The sequence below is a fragment of the Anolis carolinensis genome, chromosome 2 (genome assembly GCF_035594765.1).
Source record: "Anolis carolinensis isolate JA03-04 chromosome 2, rAnoCar3.1.pri, whole genome shotgun sequence".
Lineage (NCBI taxonomy): Eukaryota > Metazoa > Chordata > Lepidosauria > Squamata > Dactyloidae > Anolis > Anolis carolinensis.
Window position 1 is genome coordinate 137,739,288 of NC_085842.1, and position 24,324 is coordinate 137,763,611.

General features: G+C 40.1%; 1 protein-coding gene across 1 annotated transcript in view; it reads left to right on the plus strand.

Annotated features, from left to right (window-relative positions):
* Window positions 1-24,324, plus strand: part of mgat5b (alpha-1,6-mannosylglycoprotein 6-beta-N-acetylglucosaminyltransferase B) — a 243,480-nt gene that overhangs the window by 185,248 nt on the left and 33,908 nt on the right. Inside the window, exons 9-11 of the mRNA XM_062970644.1 lie at window positions 13,147-13,278; window positions 18,495-18,628; window positions 21,183-21,313. Coding sequence (XP_062826714.1) covers window positions 13,147-13,278; window positions 18,495-18,628; window positions 21,183-21,313 — 397 coding nt within the window. The remainder of the gene's footprint in view (window positions 1-13,146; window positions 13,279-18,494; window positions 18,629-21,182; window positions 21,314-24,324) is intronic.

Sequence of the window (24,324 nt, forward strand, 5' to 3'; positions counted from 1 at the left end):
TTAACATATAAATACAATTTAAAACCATTAAACATATTAAAACATAATAACCCCATATACAAATAACACATTGCCCCAATCCCTTAATCATAATTTGCCTGCTTCATTTCTAACTGTGAAAGGATGTTAGAGTGCATTTCCGTCACTTGTCAAACTTATATAGTGATGTTTCTTGAGTCTCTTGGTTAAGTAGCAGCATCACAGTCCATCACTATTATAGCAGCAGCCAGATACACGCTACTAGGCCCTCCCCCTCCCCCCCTCTAAGGCGACTATAGCAGTTTCAGTGGAGACACCTTTTTTCCATGATAACTCTGCCAGAAGTCAATTTCCTTTCCTAGGGGTAGATTTCTCTCATTTCGTGTAGTCTCACCCCTTTCTTAACTATGAGTCATATGTAAGTCAGATGTTTGCAACTCAGGGACCACCTGTACTTTTATTTCATCAAGCTGTTGTTGTTGTTGGTGTTGTTGTTGTTGTTGTTGTTGCTGCTGCTGTTGCTACTCCCAGAAGCATGGTCATTCTGAATCTGAATGGGATTAAGGGAGTCATCATACAAACAAGTTAAATGTGGTATCTCATTATTCAGATTTTTGTTTTGCTTTTCAAAAATGTTTTGAAATAACTTCATTTCTCTTTTGCAAGGGAGCAACACAAAATATAGCCATTGCCATGAAGTGGTGAGTGGGTTAACCCCTTTTTGTGCCTGCACAGAAAATCGTTCACCTGAGCAGTAGCTTTAACTAGAGAGTGGTATTTCCAGTTAGGAAATAATTAATTTCCCTCTGCCTGTCTTAATCTGGATCAGGTCTCTCCTTGACTGCTCTCAGTTTTTAAAAAGGAGGAAAATCCCAAGTGACGGATCCAGAGACACATTTAATTTCCCAATTCCTTGACCTTGAGACCAAATTAGAAGTGACAGGGCTATTATCCATGTGCCTCCCTTGTTACAAACACAAGAGGAGCTCTGCTGGATGAGGCCAAAGGCCTTTGCAGCCCGATATTCTGATCAGAGAGAGGCCAACTAGATGTTTATGAGAAGCCTACACGCAGGACATTGGATCCTCCCAGAGGCCAAAGAACTGCCAGAATCTTCTAGGGAGTGTGAGCACCAGGCACACTGGCTGGGAGATTCTAGGAGCTGAAAGCCAAAATAAATGGCCTCTGCCTTACCTCACTTTGTATCCCCTCATTCAGCCTTTCCTGTGTATTTGTACTTACTCAGTTCTGATTCCAAAAGTGAGCTCTGAAGGAATAAAAAGCACCCAGAGCAATCAGGTGCGAGGCAGCAAGGAAAGGGAAATAGACAGATAACCGCTGTGTGCTACGGTCCCATTAAAGCAAAATTCTCACCACTTGGCATGCAAACAAAGTAGATATGCGGAAAGGAAAAAGAAGTTGCTGCAGTCAAAAGTTGTTTAGTCTTCAGCAGAACAGCTGATACTCATATTTTCTACAAAAATGTTTATGGCTTTTTCATCTAGGCCAGGAATATCCTGCTTGTTTCCCCATTGTCAGACTCATTGTCCAAGACCTCCCTGATATATATTAATATAATATCATAGAGGGGGGCCCTGGTGGCACAGTGTGTTAAAGCGCTGAGCTGCTGAACTTGCAGACCAAAAGGTCCTAGGTTCAAATCCTGGGAGCGGAATGAGCGCCCGCTGTTAGCCCCAGCTCCTGCCAACCTAGCAGTTCAAAAACATGCAAATGTGAGTAGATCAATAGGTACGGCTCCAGTGGGAAGGTAATGGCGCTCCAGGCCACATGACCTGGAAATGTCTATGGACAACACCGGCTCTTCGGCTTAGAAATGGAGATGAGCACCAACCCCCAGAGTCAGTCACGATGACTTAACGTCAGGGGAAACCTTTACCTTTACCAATATCATAGAATGCCTATTTCAATTCATAAAAAAGTGGAAGGAAGAAGGGGGGGAAATGAAGAAAAATAACATGGCAGCACCTACTCCCTCTTATTTTCTTTCTTTCTTTCTTTCTTTCTTTCTTTCTTTCTTTCTTTTTCTTCTCCTTTCTTCTTCTTCTTCTCTCTCTCTTCACCATCTTTCCCCCTCTCTTTTTCTCTCTTTTGTCTCTTCAACTCCTCCCTTTTATGTTGCGAGAGATGAGCAAGTCTCCTTCTTTGAAATCATTTCAATCTAATCCTTACTAATTAGGATGATTCTAAAATCTGCTAGTTATACAAGCAACTCTTTTTTGGGGGGCATATCATGAATTAGACTGATTAACTGCTCCTGCTCAAGGGACAAAGTAAAACGGCTTTTCAGTGCCACTGTATATTCTTGAAAGTGAAAGCATTTGCCCGCTTCCCCTCCTTTGGGTTTGACCCTTTAAGAAAAAGGAAGTAAGAGGAATCAGTGAACTGTGAAATTTTCCTTCTTCATGAAATAGATTTATTTTCTACCAGAGGAGGCTCTTTGCACTGGGGAAAAAATTCTATTCCTAAACTTTAATTAGTGTTTCATTATAAAATTGCTTATGTTCTAAATAAAGTGTTAGATGGACCTATAGGCAGAAAGCTCTGCCACAAGTCATCCGTTGGCACTGTTGTGCCTGCTAAATGGGGCCCCACTGGAAGGAGAAGCTGCAAAGGAGATGTCCATGGGGCTCAAGCATAGATTGAAAGCCATTGGCTTGGAAGCTCTTTATTAAAATTCCATTGCCATACTGGAGGACTGTTTCACTTTTCTCCCCATCCCCGCTTGGATTTTACTCCATGCTTGGGATGCAGTAACATTCTCTGTCTTTGCTAGATATGACTAATGGTTGAGGTTCACAGATAGCTGTTTTGGAATTTGCTAGATTGCACAGAGTGTCACGCTTTTGCAAACATTCTTCAGAGAAGAAATATTCCCTTTTATCAGCCACTTTAACTTCTGTTGACAGAAGACAGGATACAAATACTGGGCAATCAGTATAATTTTTATCCCATACACATACTGGCACATTATGAGGGCAAATGAGGAATACAGCCCTACCTCTAAAAAGCTCTCCTTGGTTCACGGTGACATTTGAGGTCTCATGTGAGTGGTGCAGTGAGTCCATTCTAGGGTTTAGCCTCAATCCTAAAGGGGCTGCTCAATGTGCAAAAACTACTTGGATAATTCACTCTTACTGGGCACAAGTGTTGTACACTACCTGTGGATTTTTTTGATAAATAAAATTGTGTTCAGCCTGACTATGTTTGTTAGATTCAATGACAGATTTTGAAGGCATCAAATGCAGCTGAAATACAATTTCCCTATTTATTTCATGGTGAAACTGATTTTAAATCACAACACCTCCCTCTTATCTATGGTTTTCCTTGCCCTGGTTTCAGTTACCAGATCAGCTGTTTTCTGAAAATATATGGGGAGATTAAGGTTGTCATGAGAAACAATAGTCTTTCCTAGAATGCTGCTTGACTTCCATCTACAAGGAAAAATATTTTTGTTCTAACAAATCTTCCTTTACTTACAAGGCATGGATCATCAGTCTCTTGCAATCTCATTAGATTTGGTAATAATTGCTACCAAGATAATAGAAGTGTTTGTAGGCATAACTTGGTCCTCCAGTGCAATTCTATGGAATAGTTGCCAGAGGTTGACCGCCTGCCTTCTGCTTGTTGTTCAGGCATTGGCTGAAGAAGTGACTTAGAGGAAACTTAGGAGTAGATTGGTTACTTTGCCCTCTGTGGGATGGTAGGTGATGGGGCGGGGGGAGTCTTTCTGGCCATAGGAAGAGTTTCAAAATCCCCTTTAACTCTGTGGTAGAGGTTAAGTTTAAGTAGTCAACCATGGTTGTGTGTGTGCACACGCGCGTGCATACACACACACACACACACAGACACATACTTGGTTGTGGACTTTCAAGTCAATGGGGCGGTGAATCCACCCTGAACCTGAAATAAAAAGGAGCTGTTTAGAGTGCTGACTCCATTTGGAAGATAAGTTCAGAATCTTGGATAGTTCAAGTCCAGACTGATACTCAAAAGAGGATGTCTACTCCCCCTAGCACAAAATCATTATCTGCCACTCTTTGTGTATAATGGAGGAACATGAGTAAGCTCTGCTTCCACTTTCCCCTTATCCAGTTACTTGAAGGAAGTTTCACACGGCCAACATATAGAAAAATCAATTAATTCACATAACTCTTATGGTTCCTAATGGGCTGGAGTACCAGAGAAAACATTTATTACAACTCAGTTAAGTATGGCACATCCATACTTTATTGTTGGTACTTAGTATTGTACAATGTGTCTGTTGAAATCAAAGCACTATAGTAACCATAGTTAAAACAATATGATGGATGGAGCATTCAGTGAAACATAGAGAAGAGCATGGGAATTACATTTGGAGAACATACTCAAAGGAAAATCTTACTTTAGATATATTTTTTGATGTGGAGATAAGCATACTGCCATTAGGTGTTTCAGAAATATGGTACAAAACCCCTTTAAATAGATAATAAATTGAGCCCCACCCCTCCCTTTAAAAATAGCAATGGCCATATTGTGTTTTCAGTGTTTTGAGTAGTTTTTCCCTCTTCCTTTTGGGGTTACTGTAATTTATAATTAAAAAGGACTGGCCACAGAGATGCAATTAGTCTGATGTGAGTATATTGGTGTGTCCTCTGTTAGGAAGTGGAGGTCCCTTTAGACCAATTGGCTGCTGGATGGTTCAGTTCAGGGACCAATCATCTGGAAGTACGACTCAGGTTAATTTGAAAATAGGTCAATGAGATGTGACAATAGCCCAGTGTAATCGGAATCTGTTGTTATCTCCTTCAGCAGAGTTTCCTTGATTGCTTAAATCACCAATAAGAAGCGTAGAGTGAGGGAAAAGCTTGCTACAGCTTTATTCTGGGCTACTGGCATCTGTTTGAGACAGATGTCCAAAAACAACTAGCAAGACTTTGCTGTATAGGTGAATGTGGCGCCTTTTAAGTAGTTTAATTAAAGGGGAAACAATGTCAACCATCGCTCATGTTATTTTGTATTTAATATATACGCAACCCAGGCTCATTTTGCAGATGCTCACTAGCTCATTTGCTTTGTAATAGCACATTCCAAAGCAATCTTAATTAATGATATCCCCATAAGAGGTTCATCGCATCCACAGAAGAGAGGATCCATGGGAATTCAATCAAAAGAAGATTTTGCTAGTTAATTTTTCATTCTTTTTTAAGATTAGATTTTCAAAAGTGGATGCAAAGATTGTACTACTACCACCCATCCAAACAGATCTTTGAAACTCTTGGCAAAGAAAGCGTTTATACTCAATTTTATTTGCATAATTTCAAGCGCCATTAATAGTACATGGCAAGAGGAAAAATTACCAAGTTTTCACTCCATCCATGAGTGAAATTGGGTTTAGTAGAAAATTAGTTGACTTAACTGGCAGATGATGCAAGCTTGAATGAAAAATGTTTAAATAAGGAGGAATTGTAGAAGAGACACACAAAGATGAATTGAGACCAGTGCTCAAGTGAGAATGCATTGTTTGTTTATGTATGTATGTGCCTTCAAGTATGGCAAGTTATGGCAATGCCATGAATTTCATAGGATTTTCTTAGGCAAAGAATACCCAAAGATGGTTTTTCCCATTTCAGAGCATGTATTAACAGCTGCAAAAGATAAATGGGAAGCAACTTGTAAACGCAGAGCTTTCATCTAAAGAAGACACACATAGGGCTAGATCCCCCAACAGTAGACTTCAATTGATATTATTCCAGAGAAACTGTGGAAGTCATGCTGATGTTATATCAGCTAGTGAGCTGGGCTTTGCTTTTATGGTTAAAGCATATATATTATAATTTGTATTCACCATTATGATAAAGAAGTTCCATCAGAAGCTGTATCCTTTATCTTTATTGAGTCATTCATGTAATGTGAATTGCAACTGCAAAATAGATTAGTTTTTGAAAGAACATCCATTTTAGAGTCAGTTGTTTAGTCTATCCAGACATGTCATTCATCGAGCGCCTTTACTTTTCAAAGTACTTAAAAAGCAGAGTAGATATACAGGCAAACAGATGGACAGACATTGGTTTGATAGAAATCTGATACACACATTACATATACATGTATGTGCATGTGTGTGTGTATATGTGTGCGTGCGTGTGTGTGTGTGTTTATGTGTGCGCGCGTGTGTGTGTGTGTATGTGTGTGTGTGTGTATATATATATATAGATAGATAGATAGATAGATAGATAGATATAGATATATAAATTATACATAGACTGTAAATGAGTTCATCAAGGCCAGTTTTTTTCAGAGAGACTGTGGAATGCGTGCATACAATTTGAATGCATTCTAGAACTGTTCACGATGGGGACATATGGACGTGTGCATGTTTTTATGTGTGAATGAGCAAATGAATGTGAAAGAGAGAGATTGGAAAATTCAGCATTGTTTGCAAGAATGGAAAGAAACAATGAGCTAGCAAATTGTTGTGTGCCATCACATTGTTTCCAACTTGTGGTGATCCTAAGAAGAAGCTGTTACAGGGCTTTCATGAAGATTCCTATCATACTCCACTATGGACTAAGCAAAATCTGTACAAAGATGTCAGAAATGTCACCCTCAATTGCCTCATGTTAGTAGGAATTCCAGTGACTGCACAGTACCAGGTTGCAGCATTGATCCAACAAAGCGCATCATTGTAGCTTTGCTTCACAGTTGAGAAGAGGGAATGCAACACTGCTGACCTTCTGTGATTCCCACTTTTAATCCTCTTGAGTATTACAAAACCCCTAGCAGCTGAAATTTCTTTGCCTTGTAGGTCAGGGAGCTTCCAGGTGATTACCCTTGTGCTCCTGGAAATGCAAAGATAAATGTTATCACACTTCAGCTTGATAGTGATAACCTTCCTGACTTCCCTTGTGCGATCTTCTTGAATGGCATCTGTTGGCTCTACAGCCCTATTGGGAAAGAGAGGGAGGAGGGACGATGTATCTTTGTAATACAATTATATTCTCCACAGGCAACAGAACCTGAAATGTGTTCAGTGTGCACACATCATGGTTTATTTCTGTTTTATTCAGCTAAGATTTCTCCCATTAGCTTTAAGAGACTGAACTAAAATTATACATATACTCATATGGCTGCATGTACACAAATAGAACACACACATATATACATGCATACAAATGAAGGAGAGGTGTTAAGTTGAATTGGTTCATTTATATATATTCCCCCAAATTTACAATATCTTCATAAGAAAGAACTAGAGATGGAGGCTGGGTAGTAGGGGGGTGGGGGAGGTAGTGGGGGGGGGTCCCTCAATCTCTGAGGTTGCCTGCCATACATGTGGGCAAAATGTCAGGAGAAAATGCTTCTAGAACATGGCCATACAGCCCGGAAGACTCACAGTCCCCCAGTGATTCTGGCCATGAAAGCCTTCAACAACACAAAATGTCTTTTAAGAATGTTAAGAATGACCTTTTGTATCTACTGCCTAAATATTTCATTCACCTCATTTCACAGTAAGTCAGACTCAGGTGATGTCAGGTTTCATTTCCCTTTTCAAGATGAGACTCAGTAGGATGGGCTTCAGGCCTCAAAGGACCACAGAATCCTAGCAAGATGGGCAAACCCAGTTGCTGGAAAGATATAAGCAATAAAGAAATGCATGTACTAAGATCTGACATGCATAACATCTCCAGTCATTGATAATCTTAACAACTTCTGTTGTTGATTAAAACTAACAAAAACTCAAGATTACATAATTGTATAATAACACATTTGCAGTATGCAGTGCACTGATGATAACATATGTGCATATGCTGCACCTGCATATTAATGATGAATCCATCTGTCAGTTTAAGATTATCCCACATTTATTCTTTAAAGTCTTCATAGTTAAATACAAAAGCATAGCTGAATATGCTAGGAGGCAAAGCCAGGCATTTTAGAACTAACCACTCAAACACCAATATTTAACATAGCTGCATATAGTTTAAAGTTTTTACATCAAGAACTTTACCATGAATCCTCCATTTCCACTCCCACAACTCTGGATTGTATCATGATCATTCTCATTCTCTTACAATAATCATTCCATTTATTATGTCATTGGAGAAGATTCTGGCTTTATTTATTTATTTATTTATTTATTTACAGCATTTATATTCCGCCCTTCTCACCCCGAAGGGGACTCAGGGCGGATCACATTACACATATAGGCAAACATTCAATGCCTTTTAACATAGGACAAAGACAAACAACATAGCTCCGAGTGGGCCTCGAACTCATGACCTCCTGGTCAGAGTGATTCATTGCAGTTAATTGCAGCTGGTTTGCTCTCCTCTCTGTGCCACAGCCCCAGGCTTTATCCACATTGCTAGGCATGGACTGAGGTCTGCCACCAAGGTCTGCTGGAGGTCACAGCAGATGATGTCTGGTCCGCATTTTGATATAGAAACACAATCAGATGCTTCCCCAGTCCTGTCTGCTCTCTACCCATGATAGAATGAGTATTGCAACACAACAGTGAATTCTAGGATTGCTCTGCACACTGAAAAGGAAGGAACAGGCCACCAATCTCTGCAACATAATCCCCTCTCTAATATATATAACTAAGTCTGAAATGGACTTCCTCTTGCTTATGTTGCGAGTAGTATCATAGCCAAACCCCAGTGACATTTTGATTCCTTTCTTTATATAGAGACTATCTAAACTCTAGTATTACTATGACAGTTTACTTTTTCTCATCAAAGTGTCTGACAAATTTCTGACAGGCTAAATCAAAATGCACATTTCAACTTTCTTCCTCCAACAACAATAACAACAACAACACAATTCTAAAAGCATCGTGATAACTGATATTTGGATCTAGTCAACACTGATGTCAATTTCTTGTCATCTGAATATTCCTTGAACCCAACTCTTTGTCAGTATTTGTTTTCTCCACTCTTCAAGAGAAAATTGAAATTTCCCATCTTCAACTGTGTGTATGAAAGAGATAAGAAAAGAGATAGGGAGAAGTAAGCAGACATACAGGTGGACACTGGGCAACAAAATTATCAAACTCTCTAAATGGCTGATGGCTGACAACACTTTATTTTACAGCAATCTGTAGAACATTATTAACTATGTGTGCTTTTTAACTCTTGAAAGACAACGAGGATTGTCCCCTTTCTTCTATTTCTTGTTGCTGCTTCTTTCTACCAAAGGCCAAATGGTTCAGTTGGGAAGCAAGGGAAATTCCATTTTCTGCCCCATAGAACAGCTAGTCTTTTAAAGAAGGAATTATCTTCTGTACTTCAATTACTTTAGCATCATTTTCTGCCAGAGCACCACTCTATGGGAACGGGTAAGATACACAGAACTATTTTAAGTGAATTGTGGGCTCAAGGCTGACAAGCAGGTCATTGCCTTCTTGCCTTCTTGCCTACGCATGTTCAAAGCAGTGAAAACAGAATGTGCTTCATTAATACAACAATAAGAAATCAACTAATAAAGTTAGGGTTGGAAATATATGAAGCATTACATTTGTGAACCTGCTAAACATTTTCATATTTTTTTTTGCTGCAATCACTTTGGTTTTTTCATGCTGGTGCTATTAGGAATTTATACATTTTGGAGAGGTTCAGTAAAAGAGTAGATTCTAATCCTACGAATTACAAACGGAGGACTCTGAAAAGAATGAGAGGAAAGAAGGAAAACTATATAGGATATGGACAAAGGCTGATCATATGAGCTGACAGTTTTTGCCAAAATGCATTTTCTTGAAGCTGACAGCTATAAAATAAATATTCTTGTGCAGCAGAAACAGTAAGATCTTATGTCCAAAACATGATAGATGGTGAATGTTTATATTTCCAGCCTTGAAGTGTAATTCTTTTTGCAACACTAAAAGCATGCAGGATCCAACTATGCTGACTATCAGTTAAATTTCACATCCCAGCAATGTAATGTAAAAGAATGTGAGCATTTAGAAATGTCAATAATTTTTTCTAATATGTTAAGCACATTTTAGCAAAAAGTACTATCCACTGGATCTGCCCACATCATATGCCATAAGGAAGCCTTACTGACATCACATCAGCAACATTTCTACACTGCCATATAATCCAGATTATCAAAGCAGATAATCCACATTATCTGCTTGGAAATTGATTATACGGGTCTTCACTGCCATGTAATCCAGTTCAAAGCAGATAATCTGGATTTTATATGGCAGTGTAGAAGGGGCCTTAGTTGGAGTGGAGGTCTTTCTAAAAAGGATAATGGTACTCAGAGATTTTAGGTAATGAAGCTAGGGACCCTTCCAGAAAGGTCCTATATCCAAGGATCTGATCCAAGGTTTCCGCTTATCCCAGATTATCTGGCAGTGTGGACTCATACAATCCAGTTTAAAGCAGAAAACCTGGGATCAGATCCTGGGATATAGGGCCTGTCTGGAAGGGCCCTAGCATATTTTTATTGCAATTTTTTCACAGGACAATCTCTCATTCTTTTTCAACTTCATGAATATCACATTTAATGTTCATCAACATTAAAGAGCTGATGGTCTATATACAGACAGCATAAAATGTTGCATTACTTAAAAGGGCCACATTGCCCCCATGAAAACTAATAAGAAGAATGCAATAATGAAGTTGGCTAAAAATTTTGTTCACACCCATCAATTGAGCCAAAGTCCAAATTTCATAACCAAACTATTTCTTCCATAAAACACCATTTTCAAATTGATGTTATCACCTATATAGGTAAAGGTAAAGGCTTCCCCTGACGTTAAGTCCAGTTGTGACCGACTCTGGGAGTTGGTGCTCATCTCCATTTCTAGGCAGAAGAGCCAGCGTTGTCCATAGACATCTCCAAGGTCATGTTGCCAGCATGACTGCATGGAGCACCGTTACCTTCCCGCTGGAGCGGTACCTATTGATCTACTCACATGTGCATGTTTTCGAACTGCTAGGTTGGCAGGAGCTGGGGCTAACAGCGGGCACTTATTCCGCTCCCGGGATTTGAACCTAGGACCTTTTTTATAGAATATATAAAATCTTCTAAAGGTTTTCATCCTCATTTAGAGTAGGTGTTTTGTGGTGCTTGTGAGCTATGATTTTAAGCTATGTTTTAGCTGTGAATTTTATTATTGTTTTAATGTTTGCATTTTTGTATATTTTAAATTATGTGGTCATACTTTTAATTGTAAGCTGCTTTGAATCTCCTTCGAAAGAGATAAGTAGGGTATAAATAATAATAATAATAATAATAATAATAATAATAATAATAATAATAAGTTATGCATTACAACTTGGATCTGAGAAAATAACACACACACACACACACACAGAGTGGGGCTTCCTCTGAAGAGTGTTTGGAAACTTCAGCTGGTCCAAAGAGCTGCAGCCAAGTTGCTAACTGGGGCCTTTGAACAATTAAAACATGTGCACCAACTGTGCCCGTTCCTTGAGAAGCCAGATCTGGCCATGGTGGTCCATGCCTTAGTTACATCCCATCTTGATAACTGTTTCGCACTCCACATGGAGCTTCCTCCGAAGAGTGTTTGGAAACTTCAGCTGGTCCAAAGAGCTGCAGCCAGGTTGCTAACTGGGGCTGGCTGCAGGTAGTGGACAACCCCCCTGTTGCAGAAGCTCCACTGGCTGTCAGTCTGTTTTGTTACTGGGAAGACCAAAACTAATCTCAGAGGAAACAAGATAATCTTGAGAAAAGAGAAGAAAAAGCAATTTTCTCTTCTAATAATAAATCCCTGGTGCTTCCTTCCTCTAAGTGCTTCACTACACCACTGAGGCCCCTTCTACATTGCCATATAATCCAGATTATCAAATCAGATAATCCACATTATCTGCTTTGAACTGGATTATAGGAGTTTACACTGCCATATAGTCCATTTCAAAGCAGATTATCTGGATTTTATATGGCTGTGTAGAAGGGCCCTGATGGTTACATCTAGTTAGGACCTTATTGTTGCAGTTTGTGTGGTGTGGTTATGCCATTTTGTGTAGGGAAAAAACAAGTTGTTCCGTATTTGGCTTTTGAGTTTTCCACAACAACTCTTAGGAGAATTTATGGAGACTTCTCTTTCACCATGAGGTCTGCTGATGATAGTGTTGGGTGCTTTCTCTCCCCCTCCCCCCCCCCCCAAAGTTCTGGTCTGCCTTCCTTGCCCCCCCCCCCATTGCACAAGTAGACTTAAACCAGTTTTCCATCAAAATTCTGATACTAGGACCTTTTAATCTTTTGATTATTCTTTAGTGTTGAATGCCTAGTATTTTCCAGTGTCTCAGAAAATGTCTGAAAAGCTCTACCTGCTCTCTCTCTCTCTCAGTCGCATAGTTGTTTCCGACTCTTCGTGACCTCATGGACCAGTCCACGCCAGAGCTACCTACTACAGGATACATATCTGAACTCTTCTGTGTTATTTCATTTTATTTCTGGAGTGTTGGTGTGTTTAAAATGGTTGTTAGAAGCAAAATAATATCTATTCATGTCATCTTCCTGGCTACCCACTTAGCATAGCATTGCCCATAAAAGTGAACTTAAATTACAAGTGAACATTCCGCAAGCTCATCCTTGCCACTGCCAAGCTTTCTTGTTTTACATGGTACTGGAGCTTATATTCTTTGTGACAAGAGCAATGAAGCAGCTGCAAGCACTTATCCCCAGCTCAGAAACCATAAATTGGATATGCTTCTTGTTGCTAGCTTCAAAAGGCTGTGTGGCTATTTGTTAACTGTTTTACAAAAAACATTTCTTAGTGTCAGCCTGGGAATGGTGGGGCTAGGAAATGCATGTCCAGCAGTAGAGTTAGAAGTAGGTCTTTCTGGGTTCAGTGAAGTATCTCTGCAACTTGAGTTAATACAGGGAATGTATTGCCGGAATGTACTGTGAAGAGCAGTGGTACAACTGTGAAGGACAAATTGGCTTTATCAGGGAGGGCCATAGTATGCGTGAAGCCTTCGGTTAAGTCCCTGATCATCCTTGCTGAAATCATGGAAGACCTCTTCTAATCCATATATGCAAGGGGTGTAGAAATGTGGACTCTCCAAATAGTTGGGACTTCAACTTCCAGAACTCTTAGATGATGGGTTACCATATGGGCAGTAGAGTTACATCTGGCATCCTCATACCAATGTCATCCTTCTCTTTGTACTTAAATCCTTTGTTATTTTCTCCTAGCAACTTAGGAGTGCCTCCAGGACGGGGCAATTGCCCTCTCACAGTTCCTTTGCCCTTCGACCTCATTTACACAGACTACCACGGATTACAACAGATGAAGCAGCACATGGGCCTCTCCTTTAAAAAATACAGGTAAGAAGGAAGATGCTTATCCCCCCCCCCCCCCAACATTTCTGCTTTGTCTTTCTTTCCATTTCCTGGGTTGTGCCTTTCTAAAAATCAGTTGATGGAAACTGCTGTGACAGAATTGACAGGTGGAGATGTACATTTACTCAGAACACCTCTGCAGGGGCTCTACAAAATGTAACATACCTTGGTGAATCCTGAGATCATACTACAAGCACGCACACACTTTTCTATTTCTGCAGTGCATTGGGCTTTTTTGACATCCCTCCTACTGTTCCTCCTCCAGACATCAAGGCCACCCTCTTCACTGTGAAGTGATTATTTCCTATCTCATAGGGTTTAAATAGAAAACAGCTTTAGAGACTGAAACTGATGAATGGAAATGGGAAGGGGGCGGCAGTAAATGAAGCTGTTTAACTCTTTCTTTTCCTGTTCCAAATTATTCCCCCTAATCTGCTTTCTCACCAGCAAGGAGTCAATTAATGGTTCATATATAGCAAGGTTGGGCAGCCATTTTACAATAAGCTAGATTTTACGACCTTCAGCCATTTATATAAATAGCTGCTTATTTCCTCTCTGAAGTAAGTTTTTCAACAACTGTGGTAGATTCTCATGTGTCAGTGGTGAAATAATGGTGTGAAAAATCAATTGGGGCCTGATCCAGGAATTCAATATATTTCTGACACAGCTTGTTCATCGCAGTTGTTGAAAGTGGATGCTAATTCCTTATTACTCAGTTTCCATATTTATGTTAATTTTTAATACGATGGTGCTCAAGAAATATTGTGGTATCAAGCAATAGTCATGAAAGCATGGACAGAGAATTCTTCCATGCACCATGTAGTAGTCTTGCCCATTCCAGCTCTGATACCCCGGAGTCAGTGCTGCAAATCCAGGAGATACAACAGTAGATAGGATCTCAACTACTACTCTGGGCTCTGGATCTATTGCAGTATGTTACTGAAATCAAAGTTCATGTTAAAAGGCTTCCAGGAATGGGCAACTTCACTTTTCCTCTTCAGCCAATCCCAATACCTTCTTGCTTCTTGTCTGACACTTACTTTTTTCTCCAACTTTGGATAGTACGTTGCCAAGCCACACATTTTGTAATTAAAAAGTCATGATTAGTGATATCCTTTTAAAATTTAAACCAATGTTTGCCCAATGTTTATATTTGTAGTATGGCAAATTAGCAATTGAGAAATTATTATACTGGCCTAAAGGAATAGTTACTGTCATTGAGTGGAAATCCAGCACCTGTTGCATCTTACTGCTGTGCAGATTTTCAGAAGGTCTGTATGTTTTAAGCAAACCATGTAGAGTAGGTATGCATCAAGATGGAACCATTCTCCTGGATTCATTTGCAGTTGCATAGATTGCCATAACAAAAAAACTAGAAAAATGTTAAAATATCAAACAGTACTGGAACCTGTTTAAAAGGTGAATTGCCACTTGTAGGAGTGCATAAAAAGATAGTCCGGGGAAGCTAGAGGGGGCACAAAGACAGCCTTTGGCAGCACATGTGGCCCTAAGGCTTTACCTTTCCAATCCATTAATTTCTCTGGATTTTCTAAGTCATCCTTTCAAGTATTGTTTGCCTTCTTTTTCTCTCCTTTTTGAAGTTACAACTGTACTTGCCATGATTTTATCTTGATGTATGGGTGTTTTTCTAGCTCAGTTTTACTTTCCTTTCTTGATGTATTTCCTTGTTCTGGTCTGGTTTCCCTTTGCTTGTTTGTCATCTTTTCAAAAGAGCAATATGTTTTGCAGCATTGTGCATTTTCCAAAGCTATCACTCCTCATAATTATTCCAAAATTGAAATGAAGTTGAAAGTGAAACTCTCTTGAACTTTTAGCCTCCCTTTGTCCTCCAAAGAAGACAGCCAACAGTAAACTTTCAGCACATCCTCATAGTTAGATTTCCCTCCTGCTTGTTTATCTGCGTGGCTCTGACAGCTGGTAAATTGCCCAGTGAGTGCCCTCCATGGTGTTTCCCAACTGCCTTTGTCACATGCTGGATTAGAGTCATGAAGAAAAATGAACCAACTTATGTACTTCCTCCCTGTGGGAAATGCCAGTACTCTTGGGGGTCAGGACTTCACAGATCTGTGAGTAAATAATGTTTATTCTTCGTAGTCTCTGTGAAATCACACACATGGATATTTCCTGTGCCTGTACAGTCAGCTTGGAACTCTCTAGAAACTCTTAAGATCCATTTTTGCAGTAGCCCCGCCCACACTCCCCATAGAGGTATATAGCTAGTGGAAGGGGCTACAACCTCAGTTCTTTTTATCCACTGCTTTTCCAGAAGTTAGGAACTTCTCTCTGCTCTTTTGGCTAGCTTTACTAAATCCTATTAACTTTTCAGCTTTTTTGACCACAGATTGTGCTGACCACTCTACTGGACTGATTATTAGCTTTGAACTGAACTGTTTGTGACTTGGATTGTGTTACTGTGCTCAGATCAGGCCAGTAATTTCTTCAACAATCTTCTTCAAAAATGCTAGGCATGTGAGGCGAAGTTGCTTGATACTGACGGGCACGCTATGTGCCTCCTTTGCCTAGGGGAGGGCCACACAGTCCAATTCTACCATGTGTGCCTTACCTTTATCTCCCAATCTTGTAAGAACCATGAGTCTAGGCTTAAGACCCTCTTATATTAGCAATATAAGAGGGTCTCAAGCCTAGACTTGCAGTTCTCCTCCCTGGCTAATCAAAGGGGTGATTGGCTTTGGAACTGCCTTCTCCTCCCTCTACCAGTGCAGTTTTGGAAGACTTCTTACCTGTGATGGGGACTCTCTCCCTGCTCAGCCAGCCTTGCCCCTACTAAGTCAAAGGCTAAAAAGTCCGAGCCCTCCAAACTCCCACCATCCATGCTCGCTAAAGGGCTGGAGCGGGGCAAAAGGCTTGAGAAGCAGAAGAGAGGAAAGCCAACTGCACCTCCAGCTATTTCCTCCTCAGGGCCCTCAACATCACCCCAGTTGCCATTTCTAGGGTGCTGGCTACTCAAGAGCCCGCTCTTTCTTTGTTTCCTACACTCCAGGAAGGTGTGTGAGCAAAGGCTCTTGCTGCCCTGGCAGACGTGCAACCTCCTCCACCAGGATTGAGGGGCTGCTCTTCAGCGTCGCGTTTGTGGGCCTCATGCTCACGCAGCCCATCTCAGGGCACCTCCGACTATTACAGGTCACCGCATAGCGACAAGGACTATAGTTGGTGCTGCCCCTTCTACTTTAGGGAAAGAGATTATAGGGGCCCTTATTATGTCCCTGATCTTCATGACTACAGTCATAGTTCGCCCCAGGGTCACCATTATTATTTTGGACCATTGTATCTTAGCGACTACAGGTTTGCCTTAGGGTTATCATAAATCAACAATCACTTGAAGGCACACAACAACAATTCAGTACCAAGACAAAACAAGACACCCTCTCTTGCTGGATCAGCAACTAGCAAAAACTTTGTGATTTAATTTAGCACTGATAGTCCTGATATTCATTACTATTGTCCTCTCCCTGCCTGCTATCCTACAGGATTTTATGAGGGAGAAAAATGGCAAGCAATGTTATTGCTTCCATTATAAATCAGTTTTCTCTCTGCATTCAGCTTGGTTGGTGGGAAGAGATTATATTCCTGTCCTTGCTTTTATTCTGTCTCTCTCCCGCATCCTCCTCCAAACATTCCCCAGCCACCGTTAATGTTACCAAGCAGGACAGTAAAGCTCTTGAGAGGGGGTGGCATAGCTACCCACAACATTCTAGCAAAAGGCAACTTCACTCCATTAGCATTTATTACAACTGACAATGTTGTTCCTTGAAATGCTATTAAAACATTAGTAGGAAAAAAGGCTATAGTTGGCTGTTATTGGTCTTGCTAATACTAATCGGTCCCTTTGCTGAACCAAATGCATACAAATTGGTATTGCTAATTTCACACAAGACTCAGGGGCTTCTACTTAAGTTCATGCAACACACCTACAGACTGTAGCTGACGCATGTTGTGAGTGTGTCAGTTGCAGTTTAAAAGCTCTGCTAGATAGGGTATTTTTTAGGGTCCAGGAAAAGCCTTTTTAAAAGAAAACATGTTGGAGGGAGCCTTTTTGGTATACTCCTAAACACCCCCATCAGGAAATGCTGATTTAGTATCACAGCATGTTGAAGATGCCAAATGCTTTAGAAGCAGAGATCCCAGAAATTTAAGATCTTTGCTAAAACTCAAGGTCTCTAGATAATGTCTCTCCAATTCATGTTTTATAGAATAATATTTATTTATTTATTTATTGCAAGCATTTATATCCCGCCCTTCTCACCCCCGAGGGGAGACTCAGGGCGGCCTCACAATTAGCATCATTTGATGCTGGACAAACCAATATAAAATATAGTGTATAAAAACAATTTCAATTAAAATAAATAACATTAATTAAAGCATACATATAAATATACATTCCAAGGCACATTCCAAATTGTAATAATAATAATAATAATCATCATCATCATCATCATCATCACAGTTTGGCCAGCTTACAACTGATTTTAAAATAAATAAAATTTCACATAATAAAAAAGTTAAGTGATCTGGCTATCAAAGAGAAACAGAAAAAGAATTTAAAATGCAAACCATAAAAACATAAACTATTAATAAATTATGGAACAACAAAAATAACAAATAGAAAATCCAGCACATTATACAAGGCAAATCCTGTCTAGACATTCAGTTCGCCAAGGCTTGTTGAAAGAGAAAGGTCTTCATTTGTTTGCGGAACAAGAATGAGGAGGGTGCCAATCCAGTTTCTCTAGAAAAGGAGTTCTAGAGCCTCGAGACAACCACTGAGAAGGTATTCTCTCATGTTTTCCACCAGATGTATCCATGAGGGTGAAGGGATAAACAGAAGAGCCTCCTCTTCAGATCTCCAAACACAGGCAGATTCATCAAGGAGAATGTAGTCCTTTGATAAGCTAGTTCTGTGCTGTAAAGAGCTCCATCGATCAAAACCAACCCTTTGAATTATGCCAGAAAGCAGACTGGCAGCAAGTGGAGCTGTTACAACAAAGAAGTTGTGTGTTCTCTGTAGCCCAACTCAGTTAGCAATCTGTCTGCAGCTCTTCGGAAGAGCTGAAGCTCCAAACAATCTTTCAAAACAAACTTGCAGAAAGCATGTTATTGTAATCCAGCTGAGTTGTCAGTAGGCATAACCAGCATGATTTTCTTTCTCTTCCCTTACACAGGTGCCGTGTTCGAGTAATTGATACCTTTGGGACTGAGCCTGCATACAATCATGAAGAATATGCTACGTTGCATGGTTACCGAACAAACTGGGGCTACTGGAATCTGAACCCTAAGCAGTTCATGACCATGTTTCGTAAGTGGTTATAGCATTTGCCTGTCCATTAGAAGCAGTGTGAATCTAGGTTACACTTCATGGAGTAGGATATTCTTCTTCTTCATGGTTTAATGCTACATCCAATATCCAAGGCAGAATACCTCTATCATGGCTGTTTCAGATAATATGCCAGTTTGAACTGCTGATGTTATCCTTGCAACAGTTAACTATTCCTTGGGCTCCTGCAGCCTCCCCCCCCCCCCCCCCCGATCTGAACTACAACTGAACATGTCCTCTCCCTCTGCCCCAGGCCGCTTTCCATAACTGCATCCTCCTAGAGTGTTCATAGGTGCTATTTAATCATGAGTAGTATATTCATACAGGAATTAAAATAACCCAAAATACCAGTTGATGTAGCCCAACCCTTACTTATTACAACAGAGGCATTGTTTCCTCCAATGCTTTGTTTCTTCTGACAGCTCATTCACTGACTGAACTCTCAAGTATTGTATGGCCACTTGACCAGTTAACCTGAGGCCCATTCACACTATGCAATTGTAGCACTCTTATCCATTTTAACTTCAATAGTTCTGTCTAATGGAATCCTGGGATTTGTAGTTTGACCAATCCCATGATTACACAGGATGAAACCATGGTGGTTAAAGTGGAATCATGGTACTAGTTCTGCATAACATTCATAGGTCCCCGATCACTCTGCTTTGAATTAGTTGCCTGCATCATTTGTATAGCTTTCCTGATACTCCATTCCCACAGCTAGTAGAGACAAAACATGTGGAATATATCTGAAAGCTTTGCAAGATGAAGGAGCCCCAAGGTGCCATGAAGAAAGGATCTGAAAAAGTCTGTGGCCTATGCTGCATCTATGATGTGGAATACATTCTGGAGATTCTGCCAAATTTGGACCTTAAAGTTCATTTCCCAAAGGGATCTGGTAGGCAGATATGCTGATGCCTCCTGACCTTAACCTTGGCAATGACACTCCAAGGAAAAGCCAACTTAATAGGATTTGCCATTTTAATTAGCATTCATACTTTCCCGTCGCACTCCCACTGTTCTGCTAATTATGCTTTGCAGCCGCCCTCGCTTCTTCCCTTCCTCCCTGGTGTCGCGAGGGTGAAAGACCTGCAGCTGCCACAGTGCTATGGCACTGCAAGGGGTGCTCTCTGGGAGCTGCCAAGAGAACCAATCATTCCTCTCCCAGCTGGAAGGAAAGTGACAGCAGGTAGATGAGAATGTAATGACAGTTTTTTCAAAATAAAACAAAAACCTTGGGATCAGATTGGAAAGGACACAAATGGACTTTTGCAAACTTGCGTGCTGTTAAAACATTTTTTAAAAAATATCGTCTTCTAGGATATGTACGCAGTCACACATATTCAGTCTTAAAATGCCCTGGGGCATGATCAGAATGACTGAAAAATGCAGGATCCTGCTGTAAAGTTAAGGAAGGAAGGGGTTCAGAAGCAGGACAACAACTAGAAATAGGTCAGCCTTAAACACAGACCAGTTTTCTTAAAGGAGTCCAGCTGGATGTGGAAGAAGGACTGCAGGGGGCATCTTGGGAAGCCATGTGGCATCATTCTAGGTCATTTCATTGTGAACCCTAATTTTGTGAGTGAGCATCAGCCCCATGTCAAGTAGAAGCAAGTTAGTGACATAAAATAACTCACTGCAGAGTGTTTTCTTTCAACATGGTGTTTAGATGCAGTTCTAAGTTTTATTCTACACCAGTGGTTCTCAAACTGTGGGTCCCCAGATGTTTTGGCCTTCAACTTCCAGAAATCCTAACAGCTGGCAAACTGGTGTTAGGATTCAAGGTGACAACAATTTGTGATGACTCAATCATATTGTTTTCTTCAAAGAGTGTTGCCTTCCTCTGAGGCCAAGAAAGTGTGACTTTCTTCACCCTGTGTTATTCACTTTGGAGGTAGTGCTCAAAACAATTTGTTAAATTTTAAGCAAGCCAGTCATACAGTCATTTAGTTTCTTGAATATTTGAAGCTATTGGAGGATGAGTCTAAATTCGTTTTTTAAATGTTATGCTAAAAAACAATTCTTAGCCAAGATATAACAATTTTACTTATTTTAGAAAAGATTTTCTAGGGCACATGTCTTTTTTAATTTCCTTTATACCCCCACTTCATCAGTTCTACTAACTCTTGTATAATCAAAGCAAAATGATTAATGTATTTCTAGGCTTATTCAATTATTAGATCAAAAATATTGTGTATCGAAGAGTGTGAAATGTCTCTGTGGATGCATTTCTGAAATTAATGTAACTGGCACAAAAACGAATGCAGCAGATCTCTTGTGAATTATCAGAAAATTTGTACTTTAATTGTGAGAGCACATGTGGGAGGATTTGTCACTCTTTTTTTTGAGAAATATAAAATCTACACCAATGAAGCTGTAAGAGAAGCCCAGGGAGGATTGTCTCCATGGCACTCAGGAAAGGACCTTCCATTGAGATTTTTTTTTTTGCTATTAGGAATGACAGCAAGACATGTGGAGGATCTCCTATTAAGACATCAACAGCAGACAAATGCATGGATATGTATTTTTCTCCCCACAGCTCATACACCTGATAATTCCTTCATGGGATTTGTGTCTGAGGAGCTGAATCAGACGGAGAAGCAATTGATTAAATCCAATAAAGCCAACAACATGGCAGTGGTATATGGGAAAGAGGCCAGCATTTGGAAGGTGGGTAACTGTCAGTCACACAAGCAATTTATCATTAAGAAATGGAAGATGAGATAGCTTTGATTACTCATATCCATTTACCACCTTTCCCAGTAGAGGGCGGAGAGCTGTTAAGGGAAATCAAGCACTTAAGTAGTCATTGGTTTTGTTGTGCACCTTCAAGTCATTTCTGAGATGAACCTATCATGAGGGTTTCTTGACAAAATAGTTCAGAGTGAGTTTTGTCATTGCCTTCCTCTGAGATTGAGAGAGTGTGACTTGCCCAAGGTCATCCTGTAGGCTGAGCTCTGGTCTCCAGAGTATAAGTTAAACACCTAAAACACTACACCATGTTTGCTGTCCAACCAGTCATACTGCAACTAATGATTTCATAGATTATTTCATGGATTTAAAATGTTTTGAAGTGATGGAGGAAACAGTAGGAATGTTTATTATTGAGGAAGTTTTAACTGCTCCATTCCCATGTTATATACTCTCATTGGCTGAGATCCTGTGCTGTACATGTCTCCATATATGCCCATCTGTGCCCTCCCAGCATCTGATGACCCTGAAGACCTGAGTGGGTCCTTGCTGCTTTTGCTTACAAGTGGGGAGAAGAGTGAAAAAGGAGGTGAACCAGCACATATAGAAATAGCTGTTCTCAGCTTAGTTGTGCAAATAGAAATGAAGTTTCAATGCAGCTACCTTTTCCCTGGGAACCCAGAGCAGCCAGGTCTTCATAGTTAATTTTTCCCCTCTCTACTTCCCTCCCCAAGAGTCCAGCAAGGCTTGACACCTGCCAGATGGTGGGAAATGTTAGACAGGAGTGCAAAGGCAAGAAAATAGCCCTCTGCACTTTGTCCAAAAAGGGACTTACATGTGCATATGTAACAGGATTCTGGTCATAGTCTTCCCAGTTATTTCTAAAGTTATAAAGAATTTTTATCCAGGTGATGAGTTTGGCATTCATCATGCTCTGGTCTCTGCTGAAGGTGACTGCAGCAGTTCAGATGGGTGCAATTGTCAACAGGGACAGCTCTGTGTGTGAATAAAGATGGAGCAAGTTATTCCGGCATCTCGTTTGTGGGAGATAAGTCTATCAACATCTATAATATGGCTGAACGATCTATCACTAGATATAGTCTAGCTGTTAAATGGAAGTTCCTTGGATCCCAGTTGCTATGGAGTGTATTTGCAGGAATAGCCAGGAGAGCTCTTGCATGCAGGCAACCCTCATGTTGGTTGGATACAGGATGTAACGCTAGAATAAACCTTGGTTTGATCTAGCAGAGCTGTTCTAGAGTTTTTAATGCTCATGTTAACTTATATTACATCATCTTAGAGCTTCCTCAAAACCTTGTCATTTGTTGTCGTTAATACAGAAGAACTAATTCTCATCTCTTGTTGCTTCTCTATGCACAACATGTGGGATTTCCAGTTGCAGGTACTGTGACAAATCATTGCAAATTATATGTATATCATCTACATGTATTTTAATGTATTTCTTAGATCTAGTTAACAATTTCATATGATAAAATGGAATTTTCGTTGAATTATTACATAGGGAGAACTCTGATAAAGTTTATTTTATCAAATTTCATTTTGTGGCTTGTTATTAAAATAAATTCATTGGTTTCTGTTATTGTAGCACAAATGGCACATAGAGAACTTTTTTTTTTTTTACAAATATAGTTGTTTCTCTTTATCCATGAGTTTGACAGTCATGAATACAACCATCCATCGCTTGAATCCACAAACAAAAACTGTTTTGGTTGTGCACTGGGCACATGAGCCTCTTGCCATTTTACAAATCTTCAGGATCTTTTGTAAACTCACTTGAGTTGGTCACCATTTTATATAAGGTGTACCTTATGTATAATGTGACTTAAGTATCCATAGATTTTCATGTACACAGAATGTCCCTGAACAAAATCTCAGTGGATCCTGAGGCCCTACTGTACATGACATAAATGATAGTCCAATGCAGAGGTGTTTGGCCAGAATAATGTGTGGTGCTCATCATGAAAAACCTCCATTCAACTAATTGCAAATGGCCATCATCCAAGCTATAGTGAATTACTTTATTCATTCCCACTAGGGGCAAGTATTACACAGAAATGGAGGGTTTCCATGCTGAATAATTTGCCCATCCTATCCATATTTGCTAGATCCAGTGATAAACTGCAAATGCAGCACAAGTAGCACTACCATTTTTTCCATTGAACCCAGTTGGAAATAATAATATCAAGTAGGCTTACATGGCAGTAGGACGGCGAAGCCATTCTGAGTGTTAGTCCAAAGTATACAGGAGCTGTCCAAGGTGTGAGTTTATTTAAGGCATAGGATTCAGTATCTTGGACAACTCTTTTAAAGTTCAAAATAAAAGAGCAGCCATGGGAGCTCTGAGGTACCATTCTAAGCACATATATGGGGGCGTAGGTGCTTCCCCGCATATGTGAGATTCTTATTTATTCTAAGAAGCTAACCAATGCCCTTTTAGAATATGCTCTATTTTATTTCTTTGACAAACTATCAACACTACTTTTACTGCCAATTATTCCTTCAGTGGCCCTTTAATCTATTTATTTTAATGGCTTTCCTCCATATATCACTCTCAGTGACAAATTGTAATGCAAGCTACTTCCTGACAGCTCAAAGGACACTTGTGGACTAACCCTGACTGACTTCATTCATTTTGTATAATCTCTTCTCTCTAGTATAGTGAAGCAGAGGGGAGGGCAGAAAAATCTGCCTGAGGTCACACTGACAAAGTGTGTGTTGTTGCATGATGTAATGAGTTTTGCAGCTTTTGGGGAGATGATCCACAATATTGTTTGTCTGGTTGAGATGGTGTACCCTTCTATCAATTTTTCCCATCAGTTATATGTGGAGTCATGGAGACAGAGCCATGCATCCAGGCTTGGTTCTAGCATGATGTGCAATTTGGTCAACAATCTGTGTCAGCACATAATGCCTTAGAGGCCCCTTTGCATGCATAACTAGACTTCCATTCCAACTGTACTTTCAGGCAG